The sequence below is a fragment of the Carassius gibelio genome, chromosome A16 (assembly GCF_023724105.1).
Source record: "Carassius gibelio isolate Cgi1373 ecotype wild population from Czech Republic chromosome A16, carGib1.2-hapl.c, whole genome shotgun sequence".
In the NCBI taxonomy this organism is placed as follows: domain Eukaryota; kingdom Metazoa; phylum Chordata; class Actinopteri; order Cypriniformes; family Cyprinidae; genus Carassius; species Carassius gibelio.
This window is the reverse complement of record NC_068386.1, coordinates 13418525-13440392: the sequence shown is the minus strand read 5'-3', so window position 1 is coordinate 13440392 and position 21868 is coordinate 13418525. Positions and strand designations below refer to the sequence as shown.

At 38.7% G+C, this 21868-nt stretch overlaps 2 protein-coding genes across 5 annotated transcripts; one reads left to right on the top strand and one right to left on the bottom strand.

The window, feature by feature from the left end:
- Positions 1 to 5780: 5780 nt before the first annotated feature.
- On the top strand, positions 5781 to 18545 carry LOC128030689 (zinc finger protein 93). 4 transcript variants are annotated; one of them, XM_052618518.1, is made up of 3 exons: positions 6844 to 7560; positions 8901 to 14123; positions 15336 to 18545. In XM_052618518.1, exon 3 carries the CDS (start codon positions 15387 to 15389, stop codon positions 18261 to 18263), a length of 2877 nt encoding a protein of 958 aa, XP_052474478.1. In that variant the 5' UTR covers positions 6844 to 7560; positions 8901 to 14123; positions 15336 to 15386; the 3' UTR covers positions 18264 to 18545. The 4 variants fall into 4 exon arrangements, with proteins under 4 accessions (XP_052474474.1, XP_052474478.1, XP_052474476.1 ...); XM_052618514.1 differs by lacking the exon at positions 15336 to 18545 and having other exon boundaries at positions 5781 to 7560; positions 8901 to 13046; XM_052618516.1 differs by lacking the exons at positions 6844 to 7560; positions 15336 to 18545 and adding an exon at positions 7572 to 7991 and having other exon boundaries at positions 8901 to 13046.
- Positions 18546 to 18784: 239 nt separating this feature from the next.
- LOC128030821 (trypsin-3-like) lies at positions 18785 to 20752 on the bottom strand. Its single transcript, XM_052618835.1, has 5 exons — positions 20599 to 20752; positions 20248 to 20407; positions 19339 to 19592; positions 19110 to 19246; positions 18785 to 19008 (listed from the first exon to the last, which is right to left on the bottom strand). The coding sequence occupies exons 1-5, from the start codon at positions 20636 to 20638 to the stop codon at positions 18859 to 18861; spliced, it is 741 nt and encodes a 246-aa protein (XP_052474795.1). The 5' UTR covers positions 20639 to 20752; the 3' UTR covers positions 18785 to 18858.
- Between the last annotated feature and the right edge of the window lie 1116 nt (positions 20753 to 21868).

The window sequence follows — 21868 nt, the reverse complement described above, 5'->3', positions numbered from 1 at the left end:
TTAGGCCAACATTTAGTTTGTTTCTGTTTTTAATAGTGCCTATAAATGTTATAGTATTTTCTGGTTGTATTCTAAAAAAAAACTCTTGAGATCATCAATATACCATTCCCAAAGTATAAAATGCTCTAGGTTACTCACGTAACATCGATTCCTTGAGATGAGGGAACGAGACGGACCAATGGCATTCAAGCATGTGAAATATGAGGGGCTCTCATTCTGTATAAAGCTGCGCTTGTGCATCATATATTTCGAATCTTGACTGAAGCACTATAGATAAGAGCAATGTCTCATTCCCTCATCTCTGGGAATTGAGGTTATGTGAGTAACCGAGAGCATTCCCTTTCGATTTGGTCACTGTACATTACTATAATTGCACTCTACTTCACATATAGATTAGATGAAGTTTGTTTAATTTCAGTGAAATTGTGTGTAATGATGCAATGGCCATACCAGTGCTCAGTAAGCAGAGTATGATGGTGATCATGTCCTAAAAGACGTATTGAACAATATCATAAAATGTGAAAAGCTGATAGGGACAGCTTTGAATTAGTGGTACATCAATACAGGGGTTTATACAACCTAGTAGAAACCACTGAGGCAAGCAGCTCAGATCATAACTGAGGCTGAGTAGGCACGTGCGCTGCTCACACTGACACACGTGAGGGAAGCGACGACACCTATAGGTTATATAACCTCGCGAAAGTGCTGGGTGACGACCAGCCTGCTATCATCCAAATGTACTGAATAGATATGCCATTTGCCAAGGTCCACGAAGACGTGAGTCTGTGGGTTAAGTGGGCCAAAACCCCAATGGGAAATTTCACACCCTTAGAGTCTAGTGTTGTCATGGTACCAAAATTTCAGTCTTTTTTGTTTAAAGTTTTTCCACAAGTAATATAATTCGGAAAAACAGTAAACAAGTTTCACCCAAATGTAATTTGTCTTTTAATTAATGAAATTTAAACACAAATAATTTTTTGGGTAAATAAAGGGGATTTGATATTAAAATTAAAACATGGAAGAAATATTGTATTTTTTTTTTTAAATAAAGATTTATTATTTTGTTCAACAGTAGTAGCAGTCTCACATACATTCTACTAAATAATAGTAATATTTCTAGCACAATGCCTTTATGTCAAAAATGTACTTATTTTGATGGGATACCTTGCATACCTTTAAATTGACACTGGTTTTTCTCAAATTAAATGGTAAAATGCTTGTGAAGTGACTCAGAACAGTTCTGGTGATGTTGTTTATGTATTTATGTCCTCACTGAGACGGCAGATGCTGAAATTACTGCAAGCGTCACGCGATTGGATTGAGAGGTGTTGATATACCCACAGAAAAAGGTCTCTCGCCAGCCACAGCAGCAGCCACAAGCTCACGCACCCTCAGTGATTTTATAGATTAACACAGAGTTGAGCGAGCAGACTTTATCAGTGGCTCGTCTTTGGCGCTGGGTGCAGATTTCCTCTGAGAGACAGCGTCAGGAATGTGGCTTTTTTCCTGTGCTGGTGGCCTGCCGTCTCTTTTAGGCCGGGGTCTTTGGCCCTAACGGCACTTCGGCCAAGGCTGTCTTGGTCTCACCACCAGCTCATGATTGCGTCACATAGCAGAAGAAGAGGCGTGCAGTCTTCCCGCATGCTACGCTGATGAGAAGCAGGATTGTGCAGGAAGGTTTGCACACCAAATGGATAATTGCCTTCGACTGTTTCTGCGCTTCAATTCATAGTTTTTTTTTTTTGAGTCCTTTAACTCACAGGTGACAATCTAGCACCACAAGATTCCCCATGTTGTGGCCGAGCATTTGAGCTGTCACTTTTGTCTGTCTGAGGGCCGTATCCATGGTGCATCAGATCTCTTTGAACTCTTCAGGGTCTGGCCAATCCTCATCCAGAGAGTTTAAGATGCCCCACTTGATCAGTGCCATCCACAGAAGACAGGAGAAAGGATTCCGGGTTATGCACTCAACTGTTGAGCAGCATGTTCCACGACTTCATCTCATTGTGCACCTCAGGGGGAAAAAAGGGCCCGGGCCTCTGCGGGGTGTACTTTTGGGTTTTTAGACCACTCTCTTGCAGATGCAGCCACTGAAATTGCATCATCCTCCTCTTCAGCACCCTCCATGGCCTCGAAGGACACTACATCTTGAGCGATGAGGGAGGGGCAGAGAACAGAGAACATTAAGTGGACTGGAATGGGACCTGCCGCAGGGGGGTGAGGAGCGAGTGAGCACTGAGCCGACGTGGGCTCATCACCTGACCCTAACAGATTTGCATCAGAAGCTTGTGACACTTTCCTCTTTGGCTCGAAAGAAGCTCCAGAGGAAGAGTGCAGCAGGGCTTGTTGAGCGAATTCATCGTCTTGAACAGAGCTTGAGATTCCAGAGGCTCCACAGTGGTCGCAGTCCAACCCCCAAGCACCACTTCTGCATGGGCATGACCCAGGCAGAAATCAAATGACTAGAGAGTTGGATTGGCTCTGCGCAGGAGAGGTAATTGCTAGTCATCCATGTTTCCGAAGCTCACAAGAACACAACAGTGGAAGAGAAGGCATTTTCCCTCTGGCATGATGAGTTGTCTTGTGGGTAGGCTTCTTACTTCAGACTCAAACTCCTCTTATTCCGGTGAGGAAGCTTTTTCAAGTGGCTTTTGCTCATAATAATATTACTGCTGCAGATGCATTTTGCAGCATTAAGTTTATTGTTTAATTGTGTGTTAATTTTAAAAGACGATCGATCATGGAAATTATTGAAAATTGACATCCCTAAAGGCAAATAAGTTGGATGGAAACCCAGCTATTGTCTGCATCAAACCATGCTTGCGAACAAATGTATGGTGCTGTCTATGAGTGGCGCGGAGTAATGAACCCCTCAATCACGGTGCAGTGTTTGTGAGAGCTGCCACCTTCACCCCACGCACAGAGTGAAATCCTCTGACTCTGATAAAGGAAAAATAAAACAACTTATAACATTGGGGCTAATATGTTAGCAAGAAGGCTGTTGATAGTTTTCGACTACAGTCCATAAAGTTAACTGTAAGTAGGTGAACCTTTAACTAGCTGTAGCATTATGCTAGTTCTCGACGGTTCTATGGTATTTGTTTTTTCTTTTACTAAGTGAAGCAACACGTCATAGTCAACTATTAATGTATAGTAAATGAATGTCCATAGGACTTTGAAAAAGCAGAATTAAAGCCTTACCTGTTGTTGAATCTTCCAAAAGTTTTGGCTTGGGGTCCTTTACATGCGGCAGCAGCACACGCAGCAGAGTCGAAAACACTAGGCACGTTATACTTTCACTGAAGCTAGAATCTCAGCATCAGCGCGGAAAGTGTGGAACTAACCGATCTTTGCTTGATTACAGTTTGCATATATTTTTCGTCACAAACGTTGATCTTCCCTTAAAACACCTGGTAAAAGAGTCGCGCGATAACATGCGCCATCACAACGACACAGCATTAGATCTGGCTTTTGTTCACACAGTGCTCGTTTCTGGACTGAACCTGGAAATGTTACTAGGTCCCCGACCCAGGATCAGTCCCGGAATCAATCCCGGGACCTAGTAACATTGCCGGGTTCAATCCCGGGACGAGCGCTGTGTGAACAAAAACGTTATCGTGCAACTCTTTTACCGGCTGTTTTGAAGGAAGATCAATGTTCGCGACGAAAAAATATGTGCAAACTGTAATGAGGCAGAGATCAGTTAGTTCCTCACTTTCCGCGCTGACGCCGAGATCTTTAGCTTGCTTCACTGAAAGTATAACGTGCCTAACATTTTCGACTCGTACATTACACGTCACGTGTCGTTACGGGACCTTTACGGGTTGTATGTGAAAGCACGCACATATCCCGGGTAATCACGGGCAGTGTGAAAGTGCAAAATCTAGCGACCCGGGAACAACTGCCGGAACACTTTACCCGTGTATTTGCCGGAATGACAGTGTGAAGGGGCTCAAGACTCACATAAAAACCTGACCTGAACCATTTGAGGACCATCCCAGAGAGCCCTATAATTGCTCAAAATGGTGCTATCAAGATTCTCTTTTTCAGGAAGGGCTTAACAACTGCTGTTTTTAGGGGAGTTTGGAAATGTACCAGAAAAAATTGAGGAGTTTACCACTTCTAAGAGAGGTTATTATGTGAGTCTAGGAGAGCATAAGTCTAAGTGGACGTCCATGACATGTGGAGTCCCACAAGGCTCAATTCTTGCACTGCTCTTGTTTAGCCTGTATATGCTTCCACTAAGTCAAATAATGAGAAAGAACCTAATTGCCTATCACAGCTATGCTAATGATACCCAGATTTACCTAGCCTTATCTCCAAATGACTACAGCCCCATTGACTCCCATTGAACGCCAATGCATTGATGAAATTAATAGTTGGATGTGCCAGAACTTTCTTCTGTTAAACAAGGAAAAAACTGAAGTCATTACATTTGGAAACAAAGATGAAGTTTTCAAGGTGAATGCATACCTTGACTCTAGGGGTTAAACTATTAAAAATCAAGTCAGGAATCTTGTTGTAATTCTGGAGACAGACCTTAGTTTCAGTAGTCATGTCAAATCAGTAACTAAATCAGCATACTAAAAAACATTGCAAGAATGAGATGTTTTGTTTCCAGCCAAGACCTGGAGAAGCTTGTTCTTGCCTTTATCACCAGCAGGGTGGACTAATGTAATGGTCTCCTCACCGGCCTTCCCAAAAAGAACATTAGACAGCTGCAGCTCATCCAGAACGCTGCCACCAGGATTCTGACTAGAACCAGAAAATCTGAGCAGATCACACTAGTCCTCAGGTCCTTACTCTGGCTCTCAGTTACATTCAGGATTGATTATAAAGAAAAAAAAAACATCTATAAGTCACTCAATAACCTAGGGCTGATATACATTGCAGATATGTTCACTGAATATAAATCTAACAGACCACTCAGATCATTAGGATCGAGTCAGTTAGAAATACCAAGGCTTCACAAAACAAGGGGAGTCCGCCTTTAGTTACTATGCCGCCCACAGTTGGAATCAACTTCCAGAAGAGATCAGATGTGCTAAAACACTGGTCACATTTAAATCTAGACTCAAAACTCGTATGTTTAGCAGTGAATTTGTTACATGAGCACTGTGCGATGTCCAAACTAATTGCACTGTCATCATTTTCATTTCATTTCATCACAAATCTTTTTCTATTTCTCCTTTTTTTAAATTCATTATAAATAAGTCAATTTTTAATTAATTTCCAAAGTCTTAAAATTGCTTGTTTTATTTTTGTTCTTCATGATTAGTTTACTTTCTTTTATGTTAAGCACCTTGAATTACCATTGCTGTACGAAATGTGCTATATAAATAAACTTGCCTTGCCTCTATTATCTATACATCACATTCACTTTTCAGTTTCACTATTTCTGCAGTGTGTCCATCTAAAAAAAAATCTGAATCTGAAGCTTCTGACATAACGCTCACATCAACCCAATCACTTTATTTAGCCTTTACTTTTAATCACTTTATTTATTCATCAGTCAGAATGAATTCAGTCCAATTTAACTAAAAATTGTGCATATGTAAACGTAGCCATACATTTTTTGTGTTGTCTCCCCAAATAATAATAATCTTGTTTTCTGTTAGGTTGCTGCGGTGGCAGAAATTGGAGGGAGTACTGTAAATGAAGCCACAAGAAGAATAAGGGCCTTCTTTTAGGGCCACCTTTTATCAAGAGAGTTCAATTTTGTTAGCCGGCATTTAAAGCACTTCAGGGGCTCAAACTGTTTGAGGTTGTATAAGGTAAGTTTTCTTGCTGTTGGATTATTTATAACATTCATGTGCAAATAGAGGTTATTTGGTAGAGTTGAGTTTGTTCTTTGTAAATCAGTGGAATCCAACCATTTTGAATGTATGCAAACAATTGTCCATATTTGCACAAGCATGTGGTATGCAATACGATGATTTCTGATCGTGGATGATAAAAATGTATCCACGATCTGCTTTTGAAGAAATATTGTAGTATCATGCTACAGCGCACATTATATCAGCTGCAGTTCTGGTGCCTCCGTCATATACTGTACAATGCCACATCCATTCACAGCAGTGTTAACTCAAGAGTAGAGTTACTCTCTCAACATTGCATGCGTTTTTAAATGTTTCATTCGCATGCTGGTCTGACCTGTGCTTTTTCTGAGCACCTCATGAACCCGAAGTTTACACGTAGACTCAGTTGGTTATGTATAAAATGAAAGTAAACAGTTGAGAGAAAAATGTATAAGTGCCTGTATATCAGATGCATGCAGGTCTTAAAGGGACAGTAGGCCTATTAAACATGAAGCCTATACTGTCATTACTGACATGGGATAAACCAACCTAGAATTTAATTTGTCATTATTTACACATTTGTCCCAAACCTTATTCATTTTTTTCTTGTGCTGAACACAAAAGAAGATATTTTGAAGAATGTGGGTAACCAAACAGTTGCTGGTCCACATTGAATTTGATAGTAGAAAAAAAAAATTATGGAAGTCACTGTGTGTGTGAATATATATATATATAAAACTATGACAGAATTGACAGACGGCTGACAGAACTATTTAACGTTACTAAAAAATGACTCCCTGCTCTTGACTGAAGAAATGTAATACAGTTGCTTTAGGAATCAGTTTATATAGTGTTTTATTTTTATATTTGTTCATTCAATTTCTTGAATGCTCCTGCTTAATACCCTTATTGTGCCTGAGAATAAAGCACTGTTTGTTTTATTTGTATATTATGTGTAGTTGTAACGTGTATCTTTGTCATTCTTTTATCTTTGTTATTAAAAAATAAAAATAAAAATAAATTTCTTTATAATATCACCAACCCATGTATGCAGATTCATATAGGCACCAAATGGGAGGTACCTGGTTAACTTGTATGAAAGTTCATGAAGCTCCATTCATCAGTCCATCTATGGAAACTGAGGACAAAATTAGCTGGATCCCAGATACTGGCCCAGTTGCAAGTCGGCTGGGAAAAGGACATGCCCAGGAAAAAGACAATGTATGGTCACCCTATATAAAAGCACTGTTTTCACATACATTTTTTTTTTTTTTATGTAGGACTACCGCTGTTTTTAGTTATTGAAACATTCTGGCAAGTGATTTATATGGATTGATAATTTCTAAAACTTGAATTTTGTTCACATATCTTTGTTTTTGTTTTTTTTTTTCTGTTGAAGAATAGATAAATCAACAAGTGTATTGTTCTGCAGTTCTGTGGATGCTTTTACCCGCCAGGTAGTCGGGCCAGTCACGTGAATGAAAAACTATGGATTAGTAATATTTGTATTTAATGAAAAAGATGTAGGTCAGTTTATGAGGGTAAATCGGACTGGTCCCTCAAACCAGTTGATGGCGATATATTAAAGCCTTACATGTGGGGAATGGGAGTGAGCGCTCAGACATACTGCCCTCTATAGTGAACAGCGGGAATTACATGTCTCTACAGAAACTGGGTGCAAAATACATACAGCCATTCGGATTTAAAATAAATAACTTATTTCATTAAAATCATGCAAGTTTGCCAATTGTACTTCCCCAAGGTGAGTGCAAGCTAGTAACTATTTGAGTTACTTGTCACAGTTCGTCTTTATTTCGTGCATACAGCCCTTAGCTGCTGTTTTTGTCATTGAATTCCCTTGTGCAGCACGCAAATGACATGTTCCGCATGCGCTGTATCCCCCAAGACGTATTCGCTACAGAGCGCGTTTGATACAGTAAAGAGGTGTAAATCAGCGTTGAGATGATGCAGGCTAATTGTATAGTTCTATCAGTGTATATCCGAAGAGCATGCTAAATCTGTATTATCCATTGCAATGCTTGTTATTAGCATTTGTTAGATTACATTCACGATTTTTTTACTTTGGACTAAAAAGTATGCAGATGTATGAAGATTAGTCTGCAGGTTACCCTGGTGTTGCGTTTTAATTGTTTTTATACGGCGTTTATTTAAACATTTTAGTGAAGTGCAACGGTAAGTGGCCAGGCCTATCAAAATCGGTAAGCATGAGCAGGCTTGCTTTTTTCCGCCTTACATTGCTACATTTGAAACGTTGTGTAAAACGAATACTTGAACACTTAACTTAAAAACGGAAGCGGTGAAGCAATTTTGGAAAACAGCTGGAGAAATGAGTTTTCTCATTTAAATATGCATGAGCTCACCGACAGTTGTATGTGATTGGTTGCATGCATCAGTTCTGTCACACAAAGGCACAGTATATAGTTATAATCACGGTTGCCAAGTTTTAAGAAAGGCTATATTTGTATTTATGATGTTTTTGCACAAAGTAAAAAGTACTTTAAAAAAATCTGATTAAATACGCTTTTAAACATTATTACGTTACTCTAATGTTATTCATATCAAGAAATGTTCAGTATTTAAACATCACACTTGTTATGTGTATAATAATAATAATAACAGTTATCTAAAACTATTCATTTTGTTACTGTATTGAATTTTGTGCTTCGCTGTATACTTGTTTCAATTTCATGCATCCTAGAAAATAGAGTGAAGAGTTTTTTATGTTTTCTTGAGGAACAGTGCAATTTCTCTTTCGTGCTTTTAAAAAGTCAATTTTTTTTTGAAAAACGTGTTTCAAGATTTTACTGATTTGCACGTGAAGTTGGGCTTTTATAGAGTAGCAAAAGTGCACAGCTGGAAGGGGGTGGAATGTGGTGCAATATTCATTTTATCTAAATTATTGTATTTTAATAATAATTAGAGGCCGAAATCGAAACTGTACTTTGATTAATCGCACAGCTCTATCTCATAGGGCCCTAAAAATAACTGCATATGTACATAAAATATTTTATGTTTCATTTCTGAATTGAAAACAATTGAACTCATGCTATGCCACTAATGTTTGTTTGCTTCCTTTTTTAGGAGATACTAAAAAAATAACAAAGACGGCAACATATATTCAATTTAACATTGGAAGAGGAATCACCTGGAGCCTACAAAATGCTTGGACTTCAAGAAACAAGCTCTACTGGAAGTCCTAAAACATACAGTTGTGTGGCTTGCTCAGCTACTTTCCATAGTTTGGCATCACTCCTGGTGCACCAACCGTCTCATGCAAGAGAAATCTCTCAACAGCCAGAATCGGCACTACCTACTTGTGTCAGCTGTGGAAGCTTATTTGCGAGCAAAGATCTCCTTGAAAAACACCACTGTATAATGTTGCCCACTCCAGCATCTCCAGCCCACACCTACATATGTGACTGTGGCGAGGAGTTTAGTGGTTTTACAGCTCTTGAGGACCACAAAAAACAACATGGTTCAAAAAATGAGGTCAAATCAGATTTGGAGATTATTCCAGTTGTGCCAGATGGCAAAACATACTCCAGCCATCCTGTCTCAGACCAAGTTTTTCACAGTCTTTCAACATCCAATTCAAATGAAAAACCCCTTGCACAAAGTGCACCTCCTACTTCAAACACTGACATCAAGGAGAATGAATCCACTGCAGATGTGGAAAGCAACATCTTGAAGCCATCTGAATCCCACCCTGTGACAGAAGAACAAGTGCAGTTATCTGAGAAGGACAGTGATGCTTTAAAAACCTCCAGTGTGGTAAACCATTCTGTGCAAGATCATGAGAAATCACCAGAATCTGGTGAAGATTCAGTTGCATTTAATAAGAAATCAATCCTGAAAATGCTAGCATCTGCCTACATGAGTCATAGACAACCCGTCCAAATGAAACAGAGGAACTTGCCCCCCAGAAAAGCTTCACCGAGAGCACCATTGCAACCTGCGATCACCATGACGATATCAAAACCCAAGCCACTGGAGAATCAATTAAAGATGAAAAAAGACACAGTGGTTGGTGTGAAAACTGGAAAAATGTTGTCTAAGAAGGGCAAGATTATATCTGTTACGCAAACTCTCTGTCCTGTAGTGGTCCTTGAGACTCGGCAAAAATTATTTGGCCGGGACAAAGTGGAAGGCAGACATCAGTGCAGACTCTGCCGTAGGGTTTTCCAGGACATAGACACCTTGATAATGCATCATGCCCTGCATAAAAAAGAAAGAGTTAAATTTTGTCTTTGTTGTCAACAATTTGTGATAACTATAATCTCCGTCCCTGAAAGCCATGTCTGCTCTGATGTATTTTCTAGAAACCATCAACCTTTGATGGGAAAAATGTCCCAGAAACCAATCAGCCCTACAGCTCAAGAGGCAGAAAAAATGTTCTACTGTACTTTATGCAAGCGTGGCTACACACGGATACGCAGCCTCAAAAAGCACAACTGTCCATGTAAAGCTTCTCTGAAATCCTTGACCACTGTAGGCACCTGCGGTAATGTCAAACTCCAAAACTTGGAGGAGTGCAATCCGGCTGTTCCAAACTCAAATCAAATGTCAACACAGCATATAAATATAGGCGTTGGTACAGAGCCGATAAAGATTGAGGAACAGAACATAGAATTCCCTAATGGCAAGAAAGATCAGATTGGGTTGAAGATGCAGCTGAAGGATCAGCTGAATCCCACAGAAACCCTTGAGTCAATCTTTGCCAGTGTTTCTAACTCCAAACCAACTGAATCAACTGAAAACTCCAATGAAGTACCAGCTGACATGATTGGAATAAATCAAGAGGAAAGCGATAAACTGGTTGAAAAGCAGTGGACCATGCCTTTGGATGATGCTGAAATTGATGTACTAATAGATGTGGATCAAAAGGACTCCGATGAGGAAGATTTGACAGACGTGGCTAGAGATGACTTTGATGAAGGTGAGGATGTTGTCATTGTAGAGTCTCATGAGGACAAGGAAATGTCAGCTGCATCTAGTAATGGCTTTCAGGTGCATATGACTAATAAAGGCTTGAAGAGGTTTGTTTGCAACGGGTGCCAGAGAAGCTATTCCCGCCTATTTACTCTAAAGGAGCACCTGAAGATTTGCGGGACAAGAAAATTAAAGCCGCAAAATAATACATTTAATATGGCTGGGCCAATTAAAAGCTTTCCATGCCCTCAATGTGGTAAGTTCTTTAGCCGCAAAGACAATATGAATAGCCATCGAAAGAAGTGCCATGCATCAAACACTAATTCAGCAGTAAGTAACAGAACTGTGGAGTCTAAAACACCTGCAGCTCAGGAAAACTTATTCGTCCTGTCACCATCTACAGGAAACCAAGCAGTCCGACAAGAAAGCACTCAGAATACTAGCAGTAACAGAAACTGGGGGATTATGTCGCTTCCATCTGTGCTTCCAAGAAGAGTGACGTGCGAATGCGGAGCCTCGTTCACGTGTCCACGACTTCTCTTTGAACATCTGCAACAGCATGCGCAGGAGTCCTATATTTGTCCACACTGTGGTGAGAACTTGCAATCGTGGATGGACTTTGAAGCACATCAGCAATTGCACAACCAATCTCAAAGCTCTACAAGTGAGCAAAGAGCTTCCCAGCATCAACAACAGTCATTTTCCCAAGTGTTGCCATCACACGTTCTGACTCGGCCGCAACAGTTTTCCGGTTTTTCTGATCATAACATAAAAGCACAACCTTCTGCACTCTTGGCACCTCAACATTTGAACCAGAGGCCATTTCCTCAGACATTGACTTGCCAAAAGTGCAAAAAGCACTTCAGTCAACGCAGTTCCTTGTCGAGACACATACGGTTGCGTTGCACTGGCGATACTTCAGGTCAGAAGAAACACACCTGCTCTCGTTGTGCTACAACATTCCAAAGTCCATTGATGCTTAAAGTTCACATTCAAAGCAATACGTGTAAACCCGCATTTAAACCGATTCGGTGCCCAGTGTGTGTGCGTTGGTTCAGTTGTCTAGATGGGCTCAAGAGGCACCTGGTCTCACACAGCAGGCAATCCGACTTGACGTGTTCGATTTGTGACAAGAACTGTCCAACCCCTCAGGCACTCGAGGAGCATAAAAGAAACATTCATAGAGTCAACAGCAGAATGATGCCAGCGGAGAATGCACAGGAACATTTACACCAAGCAGATGCACAAACCAATCCATCTACTCTATTTCAATGTCACATTTGCCTTCGCAATTATCCAAAGCTTCAATCCCTGAAGGATCATTTGAGGAAAGTTCATCGGCCTAAACAGCCGAAACAAACTAATCCGGGAACCATGGAACCAGTCCGTTCTGGACCGTTTCAGTGTCAGATCTGTGACCGCTCCTATCCTAACATAAAATCCTTGAAAAACCACAGAAGAAGAGTGCATCATATTGTGGGTGGCGTGTTTCTGCCATCAAAGGGAACTGAGCAAAGTATCACTCCCAATCAGTTTCAGTGTCATATTTGCCCACGCAGCTATCCAGATGAACAGTCCCTCCGAAACCACAGAAGAAGGGTCCATCATATTGTGGAAGGTCTTGGGCTGTCGAGGGGAATCACTCAACACAATCTATACAAGTGTCAGATTTGCCAGCGCAGCTATCCTGACGTAGTGTCCCTTAAAAATCATCGGAGGAGAGTTCATCGCATATTAGGGCCAGTGCCTGAAACTACACCATTACCAGTACCACTACCACCACCACCACCACCAATAACAACAACAAATCATGAAACAGAAGATGCTCTAGAGCAGAAACCGATACCCTTCCTGTGAATGGTGTCCATGCATTCATAAAAGGTGGATCTGCTGCTTGCCTTTATTGCTGTTTATGCAATAAAAATTTTGAAATTTTAGTCATAAGGCAGCACCTGTTAAGTATGTTATAGCATTATAGTAAAAAAAAAAAGTTTGAATAGCTAAAAAAGACAGTAGTGTAACAGTCTTTTGTTTGTTTGTTTTTGTCTTGTTAATATTATTGTTCAGCTTCCTCTGTATTTCATTGTTGTTGCCTTAATTTAATCTATTGAAAAATTCAATACAGACCCCCCCCCCAATATAAATAGAAATATTTTGGTGAATGCACTGTATGAATGTAAAATAGAACAGTTGATGGCTGTTTTTAAGGTAGCCAATGTGTATTGTCAGTGTACTGTAAATACATTTAGATGTAAACATGTCCTACATTCCCTCAATAAACCCAATAGTGACACCTTTCCAAGTCTCCTGTAGACCAATAACAGGTGTGGTCATGCACACGTTTATTTAAGATTAACTTTGAGTGTGTTATACTGTGCTAAATGTTGCTGGTAATCGTAAAACTGACTGGACAAATCTAAATGATTATTGATTTGGTGAGCTGATCGAGTACGAAAAATGATGGAGGACTGAATGAATAAATGCATTAATTGCTAAAGGCAGAAAGCTTAGTCAAATAAATCTGATACGAAGCCTTGGGAGGGACACAAAAATGTCAGAGTTGTCTTTCAACTATCATATGTGGTAGGAGTTCTGTAGTGCTTTAACGGTTTACAAGTTTCTATATGTTAAAGTAGTAAATGCAACAGAAAACATGAAAAACAATGAACAATATTTGTACATTTTGCAAGGATAATATTCATTTATATGAACTAGTAAATTTTTTAAATACAAATATGTAAACTAGCATTTGTTCATAATATGTATTAGGAAAATACAATTAACAATGAGCAATAATATAAATGAGCAATATTTATAATTTTACATTAACTTTGATTAATACATTATGTAAATATTGTTCATTGTTTGTGATGCCTGCGTAAATGTAATGCAGCATCACATCAGCCCTAATCTTCCCGTTGTCTTGACATGCACACAGTAAATTTAATAGCTTACCATTTATGGTTCTATATTTTTCATTTATGAATTCATGCTTTCATGTATACTATCATATGTAATTTAAATCAATTTCTGCAGTTGTAATTTTTGTTCAATTTGTGCGGTGTCAAAACACTTTGTTTTCTGAAACATTTTAATGTATCTATTAATTGTTAATAAAACCGATTAAAATTACCCATACCCAGCCTTTATATGCAATTGTTGGTATGACATACGTCATATGTTGCGCCTTAAAGGCAGTAAACAAGAATGATTTAACATTAATTTTTTTCAAACTGGGTGATTGCCTTCACACAGCTACACATCCCGAAAGAGGTCATGTCGAAGAGGCTTTTATCGGAAACGGAAAAGGAAACGCCGTTTGTTTAGTCCCAAACCGTACGTTAGTTCATTGGTGCTAAAAAGAAAGCATGAAAGGTTGGTGTATACTGCTTAGCTTTGTTTTGCTTTTTTTGTTCTGTACCTTCTACCATATTAAGTAAGGATCTAATTTTATGCCGTCGAGCAAACAGTGGGCGATTTTGCATAAGTGGTGTTCTTAAAAAATAAGTTTTGAGGTTTTGAATTATGATTCTGTAGGTCCAGCGTCGGGTAGCCTTTATAGAAACATTAATTCATATATATGTATAAATACGATCATTTCGCTTTTCAGAATAAACTCATTCTTAAAGGACAGGTTGTGCTGTGTTGATAGATGCATGGCTGACTGTAATAGAGCATGCATAATGCATTACAGATCCGTGCATTGTTGATGGCAGGAACGGCCTATGCAGACGCATGCAGAGCCCCATCACTCTGTGCCGCTATCTCCTGCGGGCACGGGACAAATATTTTTAACCGAGTTGAAGTGCGTTTGCAGACTGAATTGAACATCATCAAATAAAAAATACTGGATGAGAACTAACAAATACAGACGCAATGAATAGAGAACACTTCTCTGTTTTTTCTCTCTCTTTCTCTTTCTTCCTTTCTTTCTTTATAGTTCGATTCAGTAACGAATGACTCTTATGAACCGGTTCTTTGAATGAATCACTGGCGGAATGATGAGAAACATGTGAAACAAACGCATCTATAAAAAAATAATCAGGACGTATTCAGCTACTCATTATTATTATTATTATGAAATTCTCAGTTTGGTTATTATGGATATTTTAACATAAATTATCAAAAATCCTAATACAGCAATGCTATTTCACCCCAATACAATTTTTTGAACATGGGGTAACAGCTTTTTAAAAATATACCAATAAAGTCAAAATTTATGTGGCAATAAATATAAATGTATATCAAGGATTTATCACGTTTATATTATGATCACATATAGGTATATATATATATATATATATATATATATATATATATATATATATATATACCTATATGTGATCATAATATAAACGTGGTTGATATACATTTATATATATATATGTGATAATATTCTCCTTTAAAACGGTTTTGTATGTTTATCTTAAAGCTGTTGAGTTATGTGCTTTCTCAATAATGCACTACACCTATCTATATTAATTATTAATTAATCTCTCCACTTGGATAACAGGTGGAGCATAGCATTAGATGCAATATAGCTTACAAGAGGTTGTCTTATCTTTGATTCTTTTCTCTTCTGTTTAGTTTCAGCTTGAGTTGGGGGAAACTCAGGCACTAGCAGCCAATTCGCACATCATGCTCGAAGGAGAGGCCAAGAAACAAGAAACCAACTCTGATGAGGGCGATACCAAGGAAGAATCAGTGAAGAGAGGAATGGGGGAATTAATTTCTAAAGGTCTGGCATTAGGGTCCCAGAACAGAAGTGTGGAGGAACCTTCGTCTGTAGCCACTAGTGTCCTACCCAACTCCTTGCCCTGTAATGCTGAGGAAAAAGAGAGAGAAAAAGGCTCCTGTGAAGCAGATGTAGATAAACTCCCTCAGCAATTAAACTCTGATTTTACCCCAGTCAACAAAGCTGATATGGATGCACAGAAATATTCAGAAGACCGTGAGACAAATTCTCATGGTCTTTCCAGCACCACAGATAATGAACCAAAATCACTGCTGCTTAATGAAGAATTAAATGAGCCACAAATCGACACTCGGATGTCAGTTACAACTGATGAAATCTCAAGTAGTCAGTCTGAACGAGAGTCTGACGGGAATCACTCAACTGTCCAAACATCTGAGGAAGCTGTCTGTGATACATCCTGCCCAAATAAAAGTAATCGCCAATGCGAAGAATATTCTGACAAAAAAATCCATGAGGACACTGTAGATGTGAAAGTTTCTGACACTGAAAATCAAGGACAAAAAAATGTAACACTGGATGATGCCTCTGTAGATGATTTACCTGAGAAAACACAGGAGGTAAATTCAGAGAATAATAACCAAATACCTTCGACCGAAGATAATGCTGAGGGAAGCAGCATGGAAATCACAGAAAGCAAACATGGTTATCCTTCCTTTTCTCGTGGACGGCCACGCAAAGAAAAACGGATAATCAAATGTGAACACTGCGGACGCCCTTTTAATCATGCCTCTGCGTATATCATTCATCTGCGTGTCCACACAGGAGAGAAGCCCTTCATCTGCCAGGACTGTGGCAAAGCCTTCGCTCAACTCTCCAACCTTCGATCCCACAGCAAAGTACATAAATCCAAAAGTAGGAAACACAAACTCCAAGATAAAGCCATACCTGAGAAAATTGTGGATGAGAAAGAAGTAATCATGACTGACAAACTGGAAAGTGCGTGTCTTAGTAATCAAATCACCCCTAAAAGGAGGAGGCGGCGAGGAAGAGGGAAAGGGAAACCCCATACATGTCCGATCTGTGGCAAAGTCTTTTGCTACAAGTCTGTCCTCAATACCCATCTTCGTATTCACAGTGGAGAAAAACCATACTCTTGTAAGGTGTGCGGCAAATCATTTACTCAAGCGTGCACTGCACGTGTCCATGAGAAAGTACATTGGCCCATTAGACCTGTCTTATGTTCAAGATGTGGTAAGGGATTTTCTCAGATTGGGCCATTAAAATTGCACACTTGTGAGGGTAAAAAACACCCACATGCCACCTTGAAAGAAATGGAATTTGAAGGTGTTGTCCGCTTCAGGTGTCACCTTTGCAAAAAGTGCTTTGGAACCAGAGATGAGTATGATTTACATTTGCAAGGACACACCGATACCCAGCGTTACAATTGTGACCGCTGCAAGCAGACGTTTAGTCTCCTCTCAGAGCTATATACTCACAAGAAGCATTGCATTTCCATGCGGCCTACAAAAGCAAAGTCTTCTGGTTACAGTTCCCCTCACAGACTGCAACCCAGAAACTCCTTGAAAAGAAGAACTCCTCAAAAAATGCGGAGTCCAGTAAAATCTCCTCCAAATGATTTTTCCTTTCAGAGGAATCTCAAAAAATGCTCCTCCCTACTTGTTTGCCCAGTTCAGGTCATGGCCACCACTGCTTATGACCCTCAGAATAACCTCTATTCAGTCAGTCAGCCGATCAAATCCAGCTATTTCACAACACAACTGAACAGTACTCACCAGAAATCAGATCCAAGAAAGTACTTCTGCCCGCAATGTGGACGAATATTCCAGCACATAGGAAGGCTGAGAGCCCATATGCTCACTCATTCACGGCGTCAAAGCTTCACGTGTATTGATTGCAACAGGATGTTTAAAAACTGGAACAAATTTTGGATTCATCAGCGGCTGCATAGACAGAAAAGAGGGCGCTTTTTTTGTCCCAAGTGCGGTCAAGGGTTTCGATTTGTGGGACTGTACAATAAACATCTGCAGAAGCATCCAGAACTCAATGCCCACGCTTGTCCCTTCTGTCCTCACACGTTCTCAGATGCACAGAAGTTGAGGAATCACCAGCAAGAGTGGCACCGCTCAACTATGCCCTATATTTGTGAAATTTGCGGAAAAGGTTTTGAAAGTGCGATTACTCTTAAGCGACATGGAGTTGTTCACTGCACAAATGATCTGATGGGGATGCATTGCACCACTGATTCGCAGTCCACTGTGCTTCCTTATGAATGCGGTACATGCAGTGCCAGTTTTGAGAACTTGGACTTGCTTTTCCACCATCAGCTCCGCCACAAGCCTGTAGATAAAGGCTCAATAGCAATGAAAGGCCAGCTACTTATGACTGACGAACGTCGATCTCACCGTCTCCAGCATCAACACTATGATTACAGCAATTATGATAATCAGATGCAAGAGAAGCTCCTCTCACACCCCCGTTCAAATGGAGGAGAAATGCCCGGTCGGTTGTCACATTTTAGTCCCTCAACCTTACATCTATCACAAAAGCCAAAACGAAAAACTGAAGCCCCAAGCACCAGCAGAACAAATTCTCAGAGTAATGAGCAGCAAATGGTTGAAAAACACACTAAAGAAAGTTTTTCAGCAACTGAAGAATTAAATGGTTCAAGACAGTCACCGTCCATATTGAAGACAGAAGACAAAACTGGTGACTTAATTTGCTCTGAATGTAATGCTTGTTTCTCCAACCTTATAGAACTGCATGGACATTACTTGGAACATGCCAGAGGCGAAATATAAATATTCTGTGTGGGATGAACATTTGTGTGGGAACCACTTATTTCTGAAACTTGTGAGAATGTTTAGTGTGTATGATTATTTGTTTGTCATGTGATATCAACATTACTAATGTTCTGACACCCAATTCTGTTAGTATATATATAATTCAACTAGACATTTCCTGTTATGAACAGTATTGTTTTATTTAGTGATCCTATTGAGTTAGATATCTGCTAGTGTTGGTGCTGTAATTGAAGTTTTCTTGGAAGATGTTGCTATTAAAAGATTAAACATCTTGTCTGACATTGCTCAAGTCTTATTCATTAAGAGAAAGTTGTATAGGATTTTCAAAGAAGGCATTAGGATATTTTCCCCCCATAAATACTGTCATTTAGCAAAGAGGTTTTAATATTTCATCACATACTACTTGTATAACCGTTTGAATTCAAAACTAAATTAATGGCGTTTAATTTAATAAGGAAACATTTCTCATAGAACTTCTGTTTATATAAAAAAAATACGAAGAATACTGTGACACAATGTTTGTACTTAAATGTTTATTGTGGTTTGCCAAATGCAACATGCCATGATTATGGCCTCAAAAAATCTCAAGAGCTCAGTTGGAGTTCATGGTGTTTCTGATCCAGGTGGTGAAGTTGCAGACCTTGGCATAGACACCAGGCTTGTTCCTCTGCGCACAGCCGTAACCCCAGGACACAATACCCTGCAGCTGGTTGTTGCACACCACTGGGCCACCAGAGTCTCCCTGCAAAGCAGAAGTGTTTCAAATAAGTCACTTATTGCCTTAAAAAAAGATGTTTATATCTATTAGCATGAAATTAACGCTGTAACTAGCAGTGATCTTACTTGGCAGGAGTCCTTGCCTCCCTCCATAAAGCCAGCACAGAACATGTTGGAGCTGATCTGACCAGGGTAGGCATTTCTGCAGGTAGTGTCACTCAGGATAGGAGCCCACAGGCACATCAGACGGCTGGGGTAGTTGCCTGAGAAAACATCAAGTGTCCACTAGGTGAGTTTGCATGTGTTCACCGTGTTATTCTAAGAATGCCTAATGATTTATGCATGATGTACACACTTCCGGAGGCGCTCATGTTTCCCCATCCAGAGATCAGGCAGTTGGTACCAGATGAAGCACAGCTTGAAGGCAGAGAAACGGTCTGAACGTAGCTGTTCAGAGTGGCGGTGCTGGCCAGCTTGATCAGCATGACGTCATTGTCCAGAGTATTGCTGTTGTAACTGGGGTGTCTAATGACCTTTTCGGAGTTGATGAACTGCTCGGTGCCCTCAGTGGTGTCAATGTTGTGCTCACCCAGACGCACCTGGACACGTCTGAGAAATGAGACCGGCAAGTTACATTACTTTTAACATCTTTCTGCATTTAAATTGTATTCAAATTAAGAAAACGTGTTACTCCAGTCTTCAGAAATCATTTTAATATGCTGATTTGGTGCTCAAGAAATATTGTTATTAGTATAAATTTTCAGAACAGGTATGCTGCTTAATATTTTTCTATGAACTTTTTTTCAGGATTCTTTGATGAATAGAATGTTTATTTGAAATAAAAATCTATTGGAACATTATCAGTGTCTTTACTGTCATATATATATATATATATATATATATATATATATATATATATATATATATATATATATATATATATATATAATGCATCCTTGTTAAATAAATGTATTAATTTATTTAGAAAAATACTTTCCTTACATTTTTTATTATCATTTAATAGCTTTCAGAGAAACTTAAAGGGTTTAAAAAGAAGCACAAAACAATTTAAAACATGAAATGTTAAAAGTAACTGAAAATTTGAATCTTCCTTCATTAAATATTATTCATCTTTGTGCAGCTCAATTCAAAACCTTATAGTTACTGAAATATAATTATTTTGACGTGTGACAAATAGTTCCAGTCTTCCCAATATATATGCACATGCAAAAAAATTAATAATAATAATTATAATTTCACTTACGACTTGTAGCAGTGAGCAGCAGACACAACCCAGCGATTGCTGATCAGAGAGCCACCGCAAAAGTGGTAGCCACTGTTCAGGGAAACCTGGTATTGAACACCATTCTTAGTACACTCAAATCCACCGACAATCTTATCATCGTCATCCAGAGGAGCGGCGTCTGAGAAAACAGTTTTACTGTCACATACATATTTTACAAAAACAACTGAACAAAGCAGTAACCACTTGGAATTAAAAGAGATTTAAAGTAAATTCTGTTGTACATTGATGAATTTCTGTTTAGAAAACCCCTAAAACCTTAAGTGACCTGTATTAATTCCAGTCTAGATTCTCCCTGCCAAAGTTACTTACAAGCCACAGCGAACAGAGCCAGAAGAATGAGAGCCTTCATGTTGAAGCTGCTAATTAGTGTGTTCTAAGGCTTTTAAGACCCACCTTATATACTCTGTCTACTCTACAGATCTAGATCATTTTCAAGGGCATATACATACATTTGTTCTTTACGTAAGCAAGAAGTGTGTGACTCCAGCATGTGCTTTAACATAATGTACATATGCTCTTTCTAGCACGTTACTGCAAATCATTTTTGTATGGTCATGAAAAAACTACAATCATTCATAATTCTTGTTATTTATAATAAGGAGTTTTTGCAGCAATTGTTTAAAAAGGGGACATTTTGGTTATATATTTGTCGTGAGAAGTTAACATTAATATGTGTTTCTTAAAGAAAAATGTTCATGTTATAGCATGTTTAGGCACTAATAAAAACATATTATTTATTTATTTATCATTTTGTTATGACGAGCTCTTGAATTTTGAAGATAAGGCACTTAATTGTAATCATATTGAAGTCTTGACTGATGTTGCAAATATGTGAGCTCGTTAAAATTGTTGCTTATGTTATATTAGTTGAAATTCTATTGTATAATGTGATTGTCTGTACAGTCTATGGTGTTAACTTTAAAAAGCTCTTTTATTTTAAACAAAGTGACAATTTATTTCAAACTGTAGACAAATTGCACCGATATGAGACGTGAAGACATTACATTGAAAGCGGGGACTGATAAATATCTCTTTGTAACATTACATTATTTCTCCTTGATCATACAAAAAAAAGAAAAGAAAAGAAAAAAAATCTTGGCTTATAGTAACCATGTTTTCCATGTTAATATTAAACCATGGTCTCAGCTACAGTGGATAGCTCTTTAAAATTAATTTTTAAGCATTGTTACAGTTACAATCCAAATTACCTTTCACATACACCTTTCACCCTTTTTCATAATTCTATATGACTGTCCTCTTTATATTTCTGTTTACTTATGAATATTAGTGTACATATATTTATTAACATAAACATAATTATTAGTTTAAAACAAATAAATGAACATTTATGTGTGGTTTATATACATAAATTCAAAGTGGTTAAGGAAAGTGAAGAGTCCTCTGTTATATCTACCACCTTGTGTTCTAGGAGACACAGACAGGTAATGACACTTTTATTAAGATATTGTTAATTATTTATACTAGACATCATATTGGGTTGAAAGAAAAGTCACTTTTAATATTCATATTTTAAAAGGCTATGGCCGCTAAGTGAACAATGATATTTTTGACAGACAAA